The following is a 17,500-nucleotide window of genomic DNA, read 5'->3' on the forward strand; positions in this document are numbered from 1 at the left end:
TATAAACGAGAAATTATTTGTTTGTTTTTTATTTATGCAATATAACTTTACATAATAACATAATATCGATCTTGCAATGTGACAATTAAAATATCTTTTATAATCTAATAAAAAATATTAAGTGCGTTCGTCCATTCATTTATTCATTCATCGTTATATCATTATAGATCGTTCAACAGTTATATAGTTCTTTCGTTTAGAACAAAATTGTATGAAAAAATCAACCATGTCAAAAAGTATGGGGGCACCATAAAATCTTCTTACGAGCCTTAACTCGTCTTTATAAGAAGGGGAGCCCGGTGTTTTCTTTCTAACGTATTTATTCGAACCCTACGAAAAGAATTATACCCTATGTAGGACGCTTCCCTTTCTTGGGTTTAGCCCCTCCCTCGTCAACCGTATCGTCCTCACCATGTTTCTTTTTCTTTCTATTCCTTTTGTTTTGCCCCCTTTTTGATTTTCCCTCTGTTTTTTTTTTTTTCTTTTTTTTCCCCCTTTTTAATTCTTCAAAACATATTGTTAATTTGACTTAAATCTATTACTAATTTTTGTATTACTTTATCCTAAATCTTTGATCAATTTCTTTTGAAGATGTCAACATAGTCTGGATATTTTTTATTGATTCATTGTTATTTTATAAGAGAGAGAGAGAGAGAGAGAGAAAGAGAGAGAGAGAGAGAGAGAGAGAGAGAGAGAGAGATAGGCAGATTGATAAATAAAGATAAAGAGAGATAGAAAGAAAGAGAGATGATGCAATTAGTAGAAACAATGGAATGGACAAATGTTCCCAAATTGCACAATTCTCTTCATTTCCGTCTATTATTATTATTATTGTTATTATTATTGTTATTATATGTTAATGATGACGAAAACCTCAGGACGTTCGACGTCAGGTTGATCTAATATCTGCATAGCTGAATAAGTGATTGCTTTTACTTCAGCTTCTTGACTATGTTTACGTATGTTGAATTTTTCGCCGTAAAGGGTCGCTTTGATTTTGAAGTTTTCACGATCGAATTCGTTGATTTTGACTTTCTAAAATGATAAAAACGATGAAAGAAGAAAAAAAAAGAGAAAAAAAAAATTGAAAAAGAAAGAAAACGCAATTGTACAATAAGAGAGAAAACAATAATCGTTGGTATGATCTATTTGATGTTTAATCAAAAATTAATTTACCTTAGCGGCAAGGAATGACTCGTCACTGAAGTCAAATAATAATTAGTTTCAAAATTGAAATAACTGACTCTGAATGTCGTGTCCTTCAACTTCTACGTTAAAAATATCTGTTATCTCGACACGACGTAGATCTGTCATACATCCGTACATCGTTACTGCACATTGTTCGAATGCTTCCTTCAAACTTTCTCCTCAGGCATGTAATCTGAACGTTAGAAGAATAATTTTCTATCGGTCGTTAAAGTTAATAAAACAATTCTGATTTATCTGATAAAAGTATTAAATAAGAAAATACATTTTACTTGTCGGCGGAGATCATAATGAAGGAACATAACCTAGAAATGGTCGATAAAATTAAAAAAAATTTTCAGATGGTAATACTTACTGTACATCGGCCGTGTGATCGAGATCTAAAAGGAACATATAAAACATTGTATTAACAAGGAATTCATTTTTTTAATCAAATTTTTCGATATAACTCGACTTTCCTTCCCACCAAATCAATTAGCTAGGTTAGATTGTTAAATCTGTCTCTCTTTCTCTCTATACATATATATCTATATATATATTTATTATGAAAAATTAAATATCAATCAAATAATATTTTTTGACGTTTTTTATTTAATTTTTATTATAATTTAATCATTTATTTATTCATACTTACATTCATATGTAACCGGTGGAATCGTAAGATCTTCGTCCGTCAAGTCCATGGTCGGTAACAGCTGATCTCATCTATGTGAATAAACGATCAGTTGATTCGCTCATGACTCTACTAGTAGTTTCGTAGTACCCGTGCGTAAAATTCATACTACGTAGATGGCGCTACTTACAAGAGAGAGAAAAAGATCGCCAATATATCGACCGAGGTTGAATGACTTTTCACCTATTCCATATGATATTTAATCCTTTTAAAAGATAAAAAAGGTTGCTTCATAATGTAAGCAGGCGAAAAAAAGAAATAAAATATTCTAAAGAAATCAAATGCGAAATTTACATATCTTAAGAAATATATTCGCAATATATATATATCATAATATAGATACGTTCGGTTTTTGACTTTCTCGGCTTTTTTTTTTGTAAAGCCTTGACATTTTCATACGTTACTATATTCACCAAACGATTGATGCTAATTGATTTGCTTAATTAAATTCAATTCATTTAAGTTCAATCATATTAAATTTATATTGATAAAGAATATATATTATTTTAGAATTATATTTTATATTTTTGTCAATTATTATTTTACGATTTATTCTGTTACTTTCTTTTTTTTCATTTATTTATTTTTACTGATTTGTTTTTTCTTTCTATATCTTTTCTTTTTTTTTTTTTATCATTATTCAATTATTACTATATTCATTTTCAAGATATCGTCGCTATATTATTAAATATAATTATATTATTAAATGTAATAATATTAATAAATATAATAATACTTAATTATATTTAATTGCTACAAGTATTTGAGCCGTTGCATTCTATATGAATAACAAATAAAGTATGTTTACGTATTTTTTTTTTAAATGGAAAAAAAAGAAAGAAAATAAAAAGGAAAAGAAAAGAAAAGGAAAACGAAATGAAATTACCTTTTGTTTCTATTCTAATACGATATATCTTTTTCTATCTTCCTTTTCTTTCTTTTTTTTTCCCCTTTTTAATTCTTCAAAACATATTGTTAATTTGACTTAAATCTATTACTAATTTTTGTATTACTTTATCCTAAATCTTTGATCAATTTCTTTTGAAGATGTCAACATAGTCTAGATATTTTTTATTGATTCATCGTTATTTTATAAGAGAGAGAGAGAGAGACAGAGAGAGAGAGAGAGAGAGAGAGAGAGAGAGAGAGAGAGAGATAGGCAGATTGATAAATAAAGATAAAGACAGACAGAAAGAAAGAGAGATACTGCAATCAGTAGAAACAATGGAATGGACAAATGTTTCCAAATTGCACAATTCTCTTCATTTCCGTCTATTATTATTATTATTGTTATTATTATTGTTATTATATGTCAACGATGACGAAAACCTCAGGACGTTCGACGTCAGGTTGATCTAATATCTGCATAGCTGAATAAGTGATTGCCTTTACTTCAGCTTCTTGACTATGTTTACGTATGTTGAATTCTTCGCCGTAAAGGGTCGCTTTGATTTTGAAGTTTTCACGATCGAATTCGTTGATTTTGACTTTCTAAAATGATAAAAACCATGAAAGAAGAAAAAAAAGAGAAAAAAAAAAATTGAAAAGAAAGAAAACGCAATTGTACAATAAGAGAGAAAATAATAATCGTTGGTACGATCAATTTGATGTATAATCAAAAATTAATTTACCTTAGCGACAAGGAATGACTCGGCACTGAATGCAAATAATAGTTCGTTTAAAAATTGAAATAACAGACTCTGAATGTCGTGTCCTTCAACTTCTACATTAAGAATATCTGTTATCTCGACACGACGTAGATCTGTCATATATCCGTACATCGCTATTGCACATTGTTCGAATGCTTCCTCCAAACTTTCTCCCCAGGCATGTAATCTGAACGTTAGAAGAATAATTTCCTATCGGTCGTAAAAGTTAATAAAACAATTCTGATTTATCTGATAAAAGTATTAAATAAGAAAATACATTTTACTTGTCGGCGGAGATCATAATAATGAAGAAACATAACCTAGAAATGGTCGATAAAATTAAAAAAAATTTTCAGATGGTAATACTTACTGTACATCGGCCGTGTGATCGAGATCTAAAAGGAACATATAAAACATTGTATTAACAAGGAATTCATTTTTTTAATCAAATTTTTCGATATAACTCGGCTTTCCTTCCCGCCAAATCAATTAGCTAGGTTAGATTGTTAAATCTGTCTCTCTCTATACATATATATCTATATATATATTTATTATGAAAAATTAAATATCAATCAAATAATATTCTTTGACGTTTTTTATTTAATTTTTATTATAATTTAATCATTTATTTATTCATACTTACATTCGTATTTAACCGGTGGAATCGTAAGATCTTCGTCCGTCAAGTCCATGGCCGGTAACAGCTGATCTCATCTATGTGAATAAACGATCAGCTGATTCGCTCATGACTCTACTAGTAGTTTCGTAGTACGCGTGCGTAAAATTCATACTACGTAGATGGCGCTTCTAACAAGAGAGAGAAAAAGATCGCCAATATATCGACCGAGGTTGAATGACTTTTCACCTATTCCATATGATATTTAATCCTTTTAAAAGATGAAAAAGGTTGCTTCATAATGTAAGCAGGAGAAAAAAGAAACAAAATATTCTAAAGAAATCTAATGCGAAATTTACATATCTTAAGAGAGATATTCGCAAAATATATATATATATATATTTTTTTTTTTATAAATATATATATATATATATATATATATATATATATATATATATATATATATAGATAAGTTTGGTTTTTGACTTTCTTGCCTTTTTTTTTGTAAAGCCTTGACATTTTCATACGTTACTATATTCACCAAACGATTGATGCTAATTGATTTGCTTAATTAAATTCAATTTATTTAAGTTCATTCATATTACATTTATTTTGATAAAGAATATATATTATTTTAGAATTATATTTTATATTTTTGTCAATTATTATTTTACGATTTATTCTGTTACTTTCTTTTTTTTCATTTATTTACTTTTACTGATTTGTTTTTTCTTTCTTTATCTTTTTTTTTTTTTTATCATTATTCAATTATTACTATACTCATTTTTAAGATATCGTCGCTATATTATTAAATATAATTATATTATTAAATATAATAATATTAATAAATATAATAATACTTAATTATATTTAATTGCTACAAGTATTTGAACCGTTGCATTCTATATGAATAACAAATAAAGTATGTTTACGTGTATATTTTCGATTATGCAATAATATATCTAATGTGATGTATGGAATTAGTGCTACGGTATATTATCATAACCTCGATGCACATTGATTTAACATTTTAGTTTCTTATTCATTAAGAGAATGCGTGAATTGAAAGGGATCTATAATCTCCAGTTGGGAGATCTAGATTATTCATCTCTATTTTTCTTTTGTCCTTTTCTTCATAAATGCGACTATATCATATCATAAACGATTGTTTTGCTAAATAACAAATAAGAAAAATAAAGAGAAAGAAATAATAATATCTTTTTTATTTGATTATCAATATTATAATCAAGTTTCAACATTGAGCTAAGTCTGTATGATTAGGAAAGTATTAATAAAATAAATAAAGCTCAATGAAAATTTAATTCTAGAGAATGAATATAAAGTATATTTCATTCGGATAGAAAGAAGAAAAAAATGGCAGAATATAAAAAAAATTAACAAAAACATAAGCACATACATAAGGAATATTATCATGAACGGGCAGACGAAGTTGGAAAGAAATGATTGCAAAATAGAATTTCTTTGTTTGTTTTTTTCTGTTTTTTATCCACTACCATAAAAACTAGTTTCTCATTTCAATATAATCCAAGGGTAGCCACTTGTTATATTTGCAATTTACATGTTATCGAGATTCGCATAATGGCAACTAGGTGCATTAAATGCCGACGTATCACAACAACGTTCTAACCCATATTAGAGCGATAGTCACATCAGGGCCTAGGTCGCAACTTATATGTATATATATACACATATATATATATATATATATATATATATTTATGATGCAATGAGACTATATATATATATATATATATAATGTTATGATTGTAGAATGTGTCATGCGAAAAATATGAAAATGTCTGCTAAATGGAAAAAAAAGAAAGAAAATAAAAAGGAAAAAAAAAAAAAGAAAAGAAAAACGAAATGATATTACCTTTTGTTTCTATTCTAATACGCTATATCTTTTTCTATCTTTCTTTTCTTTCTTTTTTTTATTTTTCTAAATAAAATTTTGCATACCTTCAATATTGATTACCTAACCAGCTATTTGTTTCTCTTCTACGCTTGTAACTGACGATTATGTTATGTTGCAACTATGAAATATACGAGTAATATGGAAATATTTGTTGTATCAAGACGAAATAATATTTACATATTTTTTAATTTCAATTTGATGTATCTATCTATTTTTTCTTTTTTTCTTTCTTTTCTTTTTGTTTTGTTTTTTTTTCCCTTTACTTTTTTCGATTTTACTTCTTTTTAATTTGTATTCCCCTTTTTTCATTTTTCTATTTTTAAATTAAATATAAGATATCTTCAATAACGATTAGATAATGGCAACTTGTATCTCTTTCCGATATTTGTAATGAAGATTTTACGTCGTCATATTATGTTAAATGTATTTACGAGAAATATGAGAATATTTCTGCCAAGTGGAAACAACAAAATGATGTATATACGTTTCTGTTTCTATTTTAAATACGACGTTTCTATTTTATTCTTCATTTCTTCATGTTTTTAATATTTTCCTTTTATTTCGTTTATTTAATATTTTTTTCTCTCTTTTTTTTTTTTTTCTTTATTTTTTTTTTTTTCTTAATAAAATTTCCAATGTATTTCAAATATATCGATTATCTAACAAATATTTACGTAATATAAAAATTTAGTCTCAAGGAACGAATGAAATGCGAATTAACAAATGACTTCATTTGTATCAAGAATGAGTCAGGAATATAACGTCAAAGAAGAAGTAAATTGTAGAGGGCAATAAAGTGCAAAATTAATTATCTATGAGATAATTTGTTCTGATAATATCTCGTATTACGAATAATATCGTATAATATCTATAATCGTGTTGTAAAAAGAATTGTTGCAGAAAAAAAAAAAGAAACAAATGAGAAACGACTTTGTTATAAATGTTCTTCGAGATTTATAATATTTAAAGAAGAGCTCGATATAGAAGACATTTTTTTAATGAAATCTGCGTAAGCATTGAATTTTTCCATCTGAAAATGCAAATTTAAGGAGAAAAAAAAAAGAAAAGAAATATCTGTCGGTAAAAAAGAGTGTTCTGCAAAATAAGTTTTTGCATGAGTTTTTTTTTTCTCTAACAAAAATAAAATAAATATCAAATGATCCATCCATCGATCTTCAAAGATTACGTAAAAGCGTTAAAGACGAAAAACAAATTTTCTGTAAAATTATTTTATTTGATAATATCTTTTCTCTGTATAAGATAAGTATCGATTGATTTATCGATCTATAGATATCTCAAGAATGTAATGACAAAAAATATTTTATTGTAAAATTATTCTACGTAAATAAATTGTTATAAAAACAAACTGTTATATAGATTGATCGATTGATCTATTTTGTTCCATTGATCTCGTAAGAATCTAAGAATTAAAAAAACAAACTTTGTGTTCAAAGTTATATATTCTATGGATAAAAAATTATATTCCGTATATATTAAAATAAAAAAGGACAAGAATATTGATCAATAGATCTTGTTACGATCTAACAATCAAATATATTCTCTGTTGAAACTATTCCGGCGATAAATTCTATTTCGTTTTTTTCTTAAAAAATAGAAATAACAAAAGATCTTCATTATTTCATGCATTAAAACAGAAATGATAAAAAGCATTGATCGATCTATTGATCTATAGATTTCTCGTTAATATCGAATAATTAAAGAGAAAGAGAAAAAGAAAAGGTGAAAGATTATTGATAAAACGATATTAAAAATTATATTCTTACATATAATATTTAAATAAAATTAAAAAGAATATAGATCAATGATTCATCGATCATAACAATTGAAAAATCAGAGAGAAAGAGAGAGAGAGAGAGAGAGAGAGAAAGAGAGAAAGAGAGAGATAGATAGATAGAGAGAGAGAAAGAGTATTGATCGAACTATCGATCTATAGATCTCATTAGATCTTCTCATAGAAAGAAACGTTTTTTCTAAGGACAAATAAGTTTTATCTATTTGTTGGTTCTACTTCAACAGAACATGCTTCTTACCTCTCACGTGCCACAGCGTTTAATGACATGCTATTTTGCAATACAGGTTAGTACGTGAAGTCCTTGAAGGAGAAAAGTATATAAAGTGAGTAGTCATAATAGTCCAGGTTAGCCGCAAGATTTTTAATCGGCAAGGATGTCGTTCCATTCGTTCAGCGTCGTTTTCGCGATCGCGATCACGTATCTCTTCGTTATTGTTGCCGGTCAAGTCAAACTTCGTAAGTGAATAAATAAAAATATTTTTCTTTGTTCTTTCTTTTTTTTTTTTTTTTTTTTTTTTTTTTCTTTCATTTTGTCGAGTGATAAAAATATAAATTGACAAATTATATGTATATATATATATATATATATATATTTTTTTTTTTATTTTTTCATATGACGTTTTCTATTTGTTTTTTTGTTTTTCTATCTCTTTCGTTTTCTTTTCTTCTTCCTTTCTTTTTTCTTTTTTCAATGGCATTTTTAAGTTTCGTTATTATATTAATGTTTACTCTTAAATAATTATTTATAAATATATATATATATATATATATATATATATATAAATAAATTATTCTTTACTATTTATCCGAGTGACGTTTTCTATTTGTTTTTTTTTTTTTTTTTTATTTCTAAGATACAAGACTTTTCTTTGATACTTAGTAATCCTTTTTACTAGATAATAATTTTTTATTTCTTATTTTGTTCAAGTGACGTTTTCCACTTGTATATCTTATTCCTTTTTCTTTCTTTTTCTTCTTCCTTTTTCGTTTCAACATTTCCAGTTCTTTTAGATATTAATTTTTTTTTCTTTCTTTCTTTTTTCGTTCTATAAAATAATAACCAATGATTTAAACAAAAATGATCCTTCTTTTATTTATTCTCTTGTGCGTTCTGTGACAGATCAATTATATACGACAGTATTAATACAATTGAATATACTTGAAGAACTTTTTTCTAAGAAAAGAGAAAAAAAAAAAAACAAGAAAAGAGAAAAAAAAAATTCCAAAATTTAATTTTTCTATATATTGAACTCATAATATTTGCCAATTTTTAGCTGCCAATGTAAAGACATGCAAAAGAGGTACAGATGATTACTCGTCTTGTTTGAGATTAGCTATTCAAGAATCATGGCCTATATTTGTCAAAGGTTAGTAAAATATTTATCTTTCTTTATCTCTTCTTCTATTTTTTGTATTTTTTTTTTATTTTCTTTTGTTTCGATGTTCACATCAAACAAATAAAATTTTCTATTCTGAAAAATTTCATTTTAGGTATTCCCGAACTTGGTTTACCTGTTTTGGATCCTTATTATGACGACTACGAAATATTTGAATTTGGAAGTAATGAAATACATGGAAAAGTAGAAAATTTTAATGTATATTTTTATGGTTTGAAGAATATAAAATTTTTGGCGGTAAGACCGGAATATACGGACGATCAATTCAAATTGGAGATCGATTGGTCTTTACCTAAGTGCTACATTGAAGGAGATTATAAGATTGATGCTAATTTGGTTAATTTCAAAATTGGTGGCAAAGGTAAATTTTTATAAAAATTATATTACAATAATATAATCCAATGATTCAAAATAAAATATATCGAATATGATAAAAGATATTATATGAGATAGTAAAAAGTAAGAGTAATAAATTATTATTAATTTACATTGAATAATATTTTACAATTGTTAAATTAGTGGATTAATTTATGAATTTATGATAAAAGAAAAAAAATTTCGTTATATTTGATATCAATATTTAAATCACAATTACAACAATCAGATGAACGTCGTATATAATATAAATAATACAAATAATCATATAAATATCATACAAATGTAATAAATCGTATACATACTTACTATGAGAAATAATTTCTATTGATCAAATAAATCAATTGGAATTAATTCGATCGTTAATCATTTCTTTATCATTAGGATATTTCAACGCAAGTATAGAGGATCTTAAGATTACTTGGGATATAGTTGGTCCAGTAAAAGACGATAGATGGGTCATCGAACATTTTATTCCAATCATACAAATAGGTAAATTAAAATTTTGGTGTAGTGATCTTTTCAACGGCAATGAGGAATTAAGTAAGTAAAATTCTTTTATTTTGTTGTTGTTTCCTTTTTTTTTTTTTTTTTTTTTTTCTTTTTTTTTTTTTTTTTTTTTTTTTAATGCTAAGTTTATCATTTTTATCGTTTGATATAAAATTAATATATATGCATATATATCTTTTCCTAAAAATAATAAATTTATTATTATTTATATATATATATATATAAATTTTTTTTTTTTCAGCCAAATCCACAATAGGATTTATTAATGAATTTTGGCCAACGATATTTCGTGGAATGTATCCGCATATTAAAACCAAATTGGACGAACTATTTACCAATAACTTAAACCAAGTATTCTCGAAACTTTCCTTCAATGAAGTCTTCCCTTCGGCGTAAATAATCTTTCTCAGAGAAAGATCGAAGAATATTTTAATTAAAGATCGAAGAAAGACGAAAAAATAAGGAAGGAAGATGGAAGGAAAAGAAACTTATATAAAATGATAGAATATTAAAAAAATTCGTCTAGACACGCGTATAATTTATGCGCATTCAATTTAAATGATGGAATATAACAGTTATTTTGTTCCGTGGGAAGGGCTCATAAGAAATTTCGATAATTGTTTTTGTGAATTATGTATTAAAATGATGTAAAAACTAATCTGTTAGAGATATATACGTCGAATATAAAAATTCTATTCTTTTTTTCATTTCTTTTTTCATTTCTTTTTTTTTTCATTTTTTTTTTTTTTTTTTTTTTTTTTTTTTTTTTTTTTTTTTTTTTTTTGTTAAATAATATCTTCTTCGATGTAATAAAATTTTTTATTGTCCATTCGTTCGTTCGTTCATTTTTTTTTCCTTTTTTTGTTTTTTTTTATTACTTTTTTTCTTTTTTTTTAATTTTAATTTTTATTATTTATTATTATTTTTTTTTTGTTTTTTGTTTTATTCATTTATTGTACTTAAATTCGAATAAAACATTTGAATATATGTTTGTTCGAGTATTTTAATGAGAGAAAAAAAGCGACGATTATATACGAGTTATCTTCATTGAATTTTTCCAAATAAAATCTCGAAGACGTTTTATATTATATTATTATAGAAAAATATTATTTAATCGTACATCGAATTATTATTATTATTATTACTATTATTAATGATATTAACATTAATATTATGATTATTATTATTATTATTATTATTATTATTATTATTATTATTATATTTTTCTCCCTCTTTTTTTTATACACATTTCTATTTCCCATTTGTCGAATCTTTTGACAATAATCTACACATAATGTCACTCTTTTCGTTTCTTGTTTTTCTTTTGTTTATCATAGGTAAAAAAAAAAAAAAAAAAAAAGAAAAGAAATCAATCAAACAACGTCAATTGTAAGAGAAATTTTTAAACGATTGATTAGAGATTAATTAATAGAAAACGTCAAAGGATCTTTTTCAAAGATATTTTTAAAATAATGTGAATTTTTTTCCTTTTTTTTTCTTTTCATTATACAGATAACTCGAAAGAAAATAGAAAAAGCAAACGAAAATATTAGAAAACGAAAAGATTGGCTTAGGGTAATAGGAACGTCTCGACGGGCACGTGACGTAACAGCTGATTGACAATTCCTGCAAACAGAACTGATAGTTTCCTTTTCAGTTGTGGCTCCATCGCTTTCAAAACTTCCTGTCCGTTCTCTCGTAAGAATAGATTGGTTGCCTCCGCTGTAAAAATTATTATTTCTTTTTCTCTTTTCTTTTTTTTTCTCTCTCTTTCTATATACATAAATAAATATGAAAACAAAAATATATAAATATAAAGAGATAAAATATGTGCAACAAAAATATATAAAACAAAATAAACAAACGCATATATATATATATATATATATTTTTTTTTTTTTAAATTTTGTTTTTTATCTTTTTTTTTTTTTTTTGTAATAAAGCAAAAGAAAAAAAGATAAATATATATTTTTTTTTGTTACTTTCTTAATAATAATGTTAATTAAAATAAAAAGAAAAAGGAGAATTAAAAAATAAATATAAAACAAAGTACATAACAAGGTACAAAAATAAAATTATTATTTTCATCAAGGTTATCATTAACGAAGTGAAAAAGAATGTATTTATTTTTTTGTATTTTTTTAAAAGACAAAACAAAACAACATTAAAAAAATGTATATATACATATATTTGTTTTGTCGTACATATTTTGTCTCTTATATAAATATATATAAATATATATATATATATATTTTTTTTTTTTTTTTTTTTTTTTTTTCTTTTGATTAATTCGTGTTCAGGATAATTATTATACTCACTTAATATTCTATTGTTCCTATAGATCTTTCTTACTCTCATATTAACGTTTTTCACACTGAGCTCGACATCTAATTTTTCGACGTTCAGATAAGTTTTATTGTCACGAACTTTTGTTGAGACCGAACCCTTCACAAGGGCTCGTACGTCATCGAAACGAGCATGGAAAGTACCATTTCCACTTGCTGGTAAAATGATCAATACACCGGAACTAAAAAAAGATAGATCATTATATTTATTAATAAAATTCTTTCTTCTTAATTATGTATGATATAATTAAAAGAAATATGTCATTAGATAATTTAATATAAAAATAATATATTTATAACTACGCAATTAAATATATATTTTAAATAGAATAACTTATTATTATCTTATTATGATTTGATGTTATAACATGTGTAATTATTGATACATACGTTAAATAATTTTTCAACAAAATCATTACAAATTTGATCATTTAAAAAGTAAAGAAGATTAAACGATTTGATGAAAAATTATTAGAAATGATGATGGAACGATTGAATATTTATTATAAAACAAAATTAGTTATAATTATTTTTCAAACAAATTGAATGTATATCATTGTTATATATATATATATTTGTTTATTCGAAAAATAATAAAGGAAAAAAGAAAAAGAAAAAGAAATTGAAGAGAAGGAAAATTAACAATTTTTAAGGAGTATTCACCTGGTATATTGAGCGTCAAGTACAAGGGCTGGCATTCTAATCACAGCTTCAAAGGGTGAACCTAGTTGGATGTCCTCGACTGTATAGTTACTCGCTCCCCTTACATAGAGTTCTCGCAATTGAACCTTGTAACCGTTTGTACCACCTGTCAGAGAGAGAGTCAGCTCATCCATCTGTTGAAAGGAAACGATGTTCGTTCCATTTACATTGTAGAATATTAAAATAAAATTCTATCTTATTTTTCTCTGGTCTTTTGCAAAAAAAAAAAACAAAAAAAAAAAAAAAAAGAACTTAAATAAATACAATATTAAAAAGAAAGATGTCGATCTGTATTATTTCTTTTTTGTCGTCCTTGTTTTTCTTTTTCGTTTTTTATTTTATTTTTTTATTTATTTGTTTCTTTTTTTGTTTTTTTTTTTTGTTTTTTTTTTTTGTTATTTATTTATTTATTTATTTATTTCATTATATACTCACACGAAAAGGTTCGACGGAAGGTAATTCAATTTCTGGTATGCCATCTTTTAAATAAGGTTTAAGATGATGAAGAGAATCGATCAGGCAACTTTTTAATTTAGGATCCTTCCTAGAACATTGCTTCACGTACTCGGCTAGAAAGAATTTTTTTTCTTTTTTCTTCTTTTTTTTTTTTTCTATTTTTTTCTTTTATTTGTATTTATATTAAATTAATACAATCCAAAGAATTTTAATATAAATCGTTTATATATAATTGTTCTTTTTTAAATTTCACATGTAATAAACATGTAAAAAAAATTCATATATTAACTATATCCGTATTTTTATTTTATTAAGTTAATTCCTTTATTACGTTTGTATTTTCTTCCTATTTCTTGGTTTTTTTTTTTCATAAGATTAATTTAAGCTAGTCCATATTTAAAAAGATTAATGTCTAAGAATAATGTGATAAATGTTTCATATTTCACATTGTAAAAAATATATAACTTTAATTTATAATCGATCATACAAATACGAAAATATTAAATGTTAATAAGATTTAAAGGAATTTTTATAAAATGATTAATATAATTTTCATATTATTGATTAAAATCGTGAAGTCTAATTTAAAAGATAAATTCTCAAATCTCTCCTTCTCTCTCTCTCTCTCTCTCTTTCTCTCTCTGTCTATCTCTATATTTATCTCTATCCTCTATCTCTATCTAACTATCCTGATTTAAACTTTCTCCGATTTTCCTTAAACGAGACATAGAACGTACTTTTCAATCGTGTCCACACGGAAGTATACTAACTCGTTGATCAAATTACGAGAGTCGATCAAATTACTTACGGCTTGATTCCATTGAAACTATCGTCATAATATTCATAACGAATAGGAATCCTATAAGTTGATTTTTATTCAACATTTTATATCCTTTTTTCCTTGAATCCTTTTTTTTCTTTTTTCTTTTTTCTTTCTTTCTTTCTTTCTTCCTATCTTTTCTATATTCTCTCTCTTTCTCTCTCTCTCTCTCTATTTTTTTTTCCTTCACAAGAAATTTTCTAAGAAATTTCTATTTGAAAAAATTTTTGCCGAGAAGAAAAATTTGTTTTTTTTTCTTTTTTTTTTTTTTTTTTTTTTTTTTTCACAATAACGACGACAACGACGACAACGACGATAACGACGATGATGATAAATGATGCTGATGATGATGATGATGATGATGATAATTCCGTTGTCTATTTCGACGAGTATCTCACAAATCGCGGATACCTACTAAATGGCACCGCTAAAGTAAGACTGTCTATGCAAGAGGGCATTGACAGATGTTAGATCGTTGCTGCACTCGGATACTTTCACTGCTGCAACATGCACCTGCGCCTCTTTCGTCGTATTACCAAGAGACGAATTATTTTTGCCCTCAAAAAATTTTTCCTACACTCGTGAAATAGATAAATAATATTACAAATTATGAGAAGAAAGGAAAGAGAAGAAAAGGAAGAGAGATGTAACGCGAGAGATAAAAAACAAACGAAAAAGAAAAGAAAAGAAAAGAACACAGAAAATAAGAAGTAAATAAAAACAAAAACAAGGAAGAAAAAAGCAAAATTGAAATGAAACGCATAAAAATTTATTTATGAACGATTAACGTCACCGACACGATATATTATGTTTCGATATCACTTTTAGAACAGTAATTTTAAAAACCAAAGGTGCGAGCTAAACTTTTATACTTTAGATGTGACATTGAACTTAATAAGATAAATACGTGTGTATGTGTGTTCTTTGAAAATCATGACATTGAATATTTAATTTTTGGTATATGTTATATACGTTAATGTCAGAAATACGAAAGGCAAATATTTCATTGAATTTAAGAGGCTTGAGTTTGTAAGTAAAATATTCGAAGAAAAAACAAGTAAAAGGAAATGTATACATGCACGTTGATATAATGAAAAATTAAGAAATAGAAAAGATAGATTATGTAAAATTAAATATAAGAAAAAAAAAAAAAAAAGAAAAAAAAAGAAAAAAAGTATAATAAAAATCTATGCAAAATATAATTATTGAATCGATTAATAAATAATCTCAGAATTTTTCCAATAACAAATACTATAGTATTATTTACGTGAAAATAAAATATTAAAAATTATATGATCGGTATAATTAATTGCATGATCATTTTTAATCCTTTAATGGATCACGATCGGTATAAACATTTTATCGGTGATAAACTATCCATGATAAAATATAAACATCGATATTAAAGTAAACAAAAAAGTAACTTTGAAAGTTTCATTTGCATTATCGCAAATAATTTCTTGGAAAAGATATTTATATAAATCATAATTGTATCTATCATAGATCATCCATCCATCGTGTCTTTGTCTGTAACATTTTTCGTACAAATAAAATAAAAATTATAAAGAAATTATCTACGGTTATTTTAAAATTACATTAAGAGGATAGATAGATAGATAGATAGATAGAGAGAGAGAGAGAGAGAGAGAGAGAGAGAGAGAGAGAGAGAGAGAGAGTGAGAAATTAAATTTGTTAAATAAAATAAAATCGAACTTGTCCTAGATTTATTCAGACTGGTTTTTCTATGCTTTCGATATTTATATCGCCTAATTATACGGCAAAACGAAACGCGCTAGATGTGAGAGTTTGTAGGATTGTTAAATCATTGCTGAAACAGTCATGAAACAGTAATTATGTTTTTATTTCAAAAAAAAAAAAAAAAAAAAAAAAAAAAAACATTGACACCGATTCGTTTCTCTTACCTTTTCTATTTCTTACTCTTTCTCTTTCTCATTGAAAAAGTAGTTTCAGCCTAACGTATGATTTCACATAACGACACTGATGTATAACTCGGTTGCATTCGTACAGGGGTAACTTTTAACAAATTTACGATAAGAGATCTCAATTAATGAATATTGAATATGAATGTATGAATTGTTAATAAAATTGATGAGAGAGAGAGAGAGAAAGAGAGAGAGAGAGAGAGAGGGAGGGACAGATCAAACGGACATATCTTTTTTGCTCGTTTTTTCTATTTCTTTTTTTCTTTCTTGCAAATTTAAGGAATAAAAAATTACAAAATGTTGATACACATGGATTTAAATTAAAATTATTAAATTATTTATTAAAAGAGAACCAAAGAGAGAGAGAGAGAGAGAGAGAGAGAGAAAGAGAGAGAGAGAGAGAGAGAGAGAAAGAAGGAAAAAGAGAGAGAGGAAGGGACAGAGAGAAGGGAGATGTGAAAACATTTTTATCCTATAGAAAGAGATGGGAGATATTCAAAAGTTAAATTTATATAATAATTAAACTTATATAATAATTAAATTTATATAATAATATCGTAAGACGTATATGAAATGTCAATTCTTCGTCGCTTATCGTTGTACCGATCAATTATTTAAAGATTTTCCCCATATAAAATTATATAAGTTTGATCAAAAATCGTGCTAGTAAGTATGGCAGGTTAAGTTGTTCCTTAGACTGTTGAGAGTGAAAGTGCGAGGAGTGTTCGCGTATGGTCGAGCACGACAGAAAGATCACACACAGTAGATCTTTTATTTTCAAAAGATTTAGACACGTTTTGTTTTCCTGTAAGTATATAATCATTAGAATTTTATATGGATCATAGACGATAGATAGTTGCGGTTTAGCGAATATGAATACATACATATATATATATATAAAAAAAAAAAAAAAAAAAAAAAAAAAAAAAAAAAAAAAAAAAAAAAAATGAAAAAAAATGAAAAAAAAAATTATTAAAACTATTATCGATTAGCAATGGGTTCGTCGGATTATCTTTATTTTTCTTTATCTTTTATTTTAAGCAAATATGTTCAAATTCG

At 25.5% G+C, this 17,500-nt stretch overlaps 4 protein-coding genes and 1 pseudogene across 4 annotated transcripts in view; 2 read left to right on the plus strand and 3 right to left on the minus strand.

Annotated features, from left to right (window-relative positions):
- Positions 1-122: 122 nt before the first annotated feature.
- LOC124430647 lies at positions 123-1,979 on the minus strand (annotated as a pseudogene).
- A 189-nt stretch (positions 1,980-2,168) lies between these two features.
- Positions 2,169-4,290, minus strand: LOC124430646 (protein archease-like). The gene is made up of 4 exons (XM_046977544.1): positions 4,172-4,290; positions 3,899-3,923; positions 3,511-3,715; positions 2,169-3,370 (listed from the first exon to the last, which is right to left on the minus strand). The coding sequence occupies exons 1-4, from the start codon at positions 4,218-4,220 to the stop codon at positions 3,185-3,187; spliced, it is 465 nt and encodes a 154-aa protein (XP_046833500.1). The 5' UTR covers positions 4,221-4,290; the 3' UTR covers positions 2,169-3,184.
- A 3,901-nt stretch (positions 4,291-8,191) lies between these two features.
- On the plus strand, positions 8,192-10,882 carry LOC124430645 (circadian clock-controlled protein daywake-like). Its single transcript, XM_046977543.1, has 5 exons — positions 8,192-8,349; positions 9,168-9,260; positions 9,385-9,651; positions 10,050-10,208; positions 10,417-10,882. Exons 1-5 carry the CDS (start codon positions 8,268-8,270, stop codon positions 10,569-10,571), a joined length of 756 nt encoding a protein of 251 aa, XP_046833499.1. The 5' UTR covers positions 8,192-8,267; the 3' UTR covers positions 10,572-10,882.
- Positions 10,883-11,624: 742 nt separating this feature from the next.
- On the minus strand, positions 11,625-14,650 carry LOC124430649. Its single transcript, XM_046977545.1, has 5 exons — positions 14,487-14,650; positions 13,658-13,791; positions 13,184-13,356; positions 12,494-12,702; positions 11,625-11,897 (listed from the first exon to the last, which is right to left on the minus strand). Exons 1-5 carry the CDS (start codon positions 14,560-14,562, stop codon positions 11,746-11,748), a joined length of 744 nt encoding a protein of 247 aa, XP_046833501.1. The 5' UTR covers positions 14,563-14,650; the 3' UTR covers positions 11,625-11,745.
- Positions 14,651-16,844: 2,194 nt separating this feature from the next.
- Positions 16,845-17,500, plus strand: part of LOC124430677 — a 4,386-nt gene continuing 3,730 nt past the window's right edge. The window contains exon 1 of the mRNA XM_046977602.1: positions 16,845-17,248. The gene's annotated coding sequence lies outside the window, so the exon portion shown is untranslated. The remainder of the gene's footprint in view (positions 17,249-17,500) is intronic.

Source organism: Vespa crabro, chromosome 19 (assembly GCF_910589235.1).
Source record: "Vespa crabro chromosome 19, iyVesCrab1.2, whole genome shotgun sequence".
Taxonomy (NCBI): Eukaryota; Metazoa; Arthropoda; class Insecta; order Hymenoptera; family Vespidae; genus Vespa; species Vespa crabro.

What these genes read in the sequence shown, in the direction of transcription:
- LOC124430646 (XM_046977544.1), bottom strand. Translation starts at nt 4,220, where the DNA reads ATGGACTTGACGGACGAAGATCTTACGATTCCACCGGTTAAATACGAA. An exon ending in TCCACCGGTTAAATACGAAT is followed by an intron (nt 3,924 to 4,171) that starts GTAAGTATGAAT and finishes TGTTCCTTTTAG; the next exon opens with ATCTCGATCACACGGCCGAT. An exon ending in GATCACACGGCCGATGTACA is followed by an intron (nt 3,716 to 3,898) that starts GTAAGTATTACC and finishes TCTAACGTTCAG; the next exon opens with ATTACATGCCTGGGGAGAAA.
- LOC124430645 (XM_046977543.1), top strand. Translation starts at nt 8,268, where the DNA reads ATGTCGTTCCATTCGTTCAGCGTCGTTTTCGCGATCGCGATCACGTAT. An exon ending in ATGGCCTATATTTGTCAAAG is followed by an intron (nt 9,261 to 9,384) that starts GTTAGTAAAATA and finishes ATTTCATTTTAG; the next exon opens with GTATTCCCGAACTTGGTTTA. An exon ending in CAACGGCAATGAGGAATTAA is followed by an intron (nt 10,209 to 10,416) that starts GTAAGTAAAATT and finishes TTTTTTTTTCAG; the next exon opens with CCAAATCCACAATAGGATTT.
- LOC124430649 (XM_046977545.1), bottom strand. Translation starts at nt 14,562, where the DNA reads ATGTTGAATAAAAATCAACTTATAGGATTCCTATTCGTTATGAATATT. An exon ending in AGTTTCAATGGAATCAAGCC is followed by an intron (nt 13,792 to 14,486) that starts GTAAGTAATTTG and finishes AATTCTTTCTAG; the next exon opens with CCGAGTACGTGAAGCAATGT. An exon ending in CTTGACGCTCAATATACCAG is followed by an intron (nt 12,703 to 13,183) that starts GTGAATACTCCT and finishes ATCTTTTTTTAG; the next exon opens with TTCCGGTGTATTGATCATTT.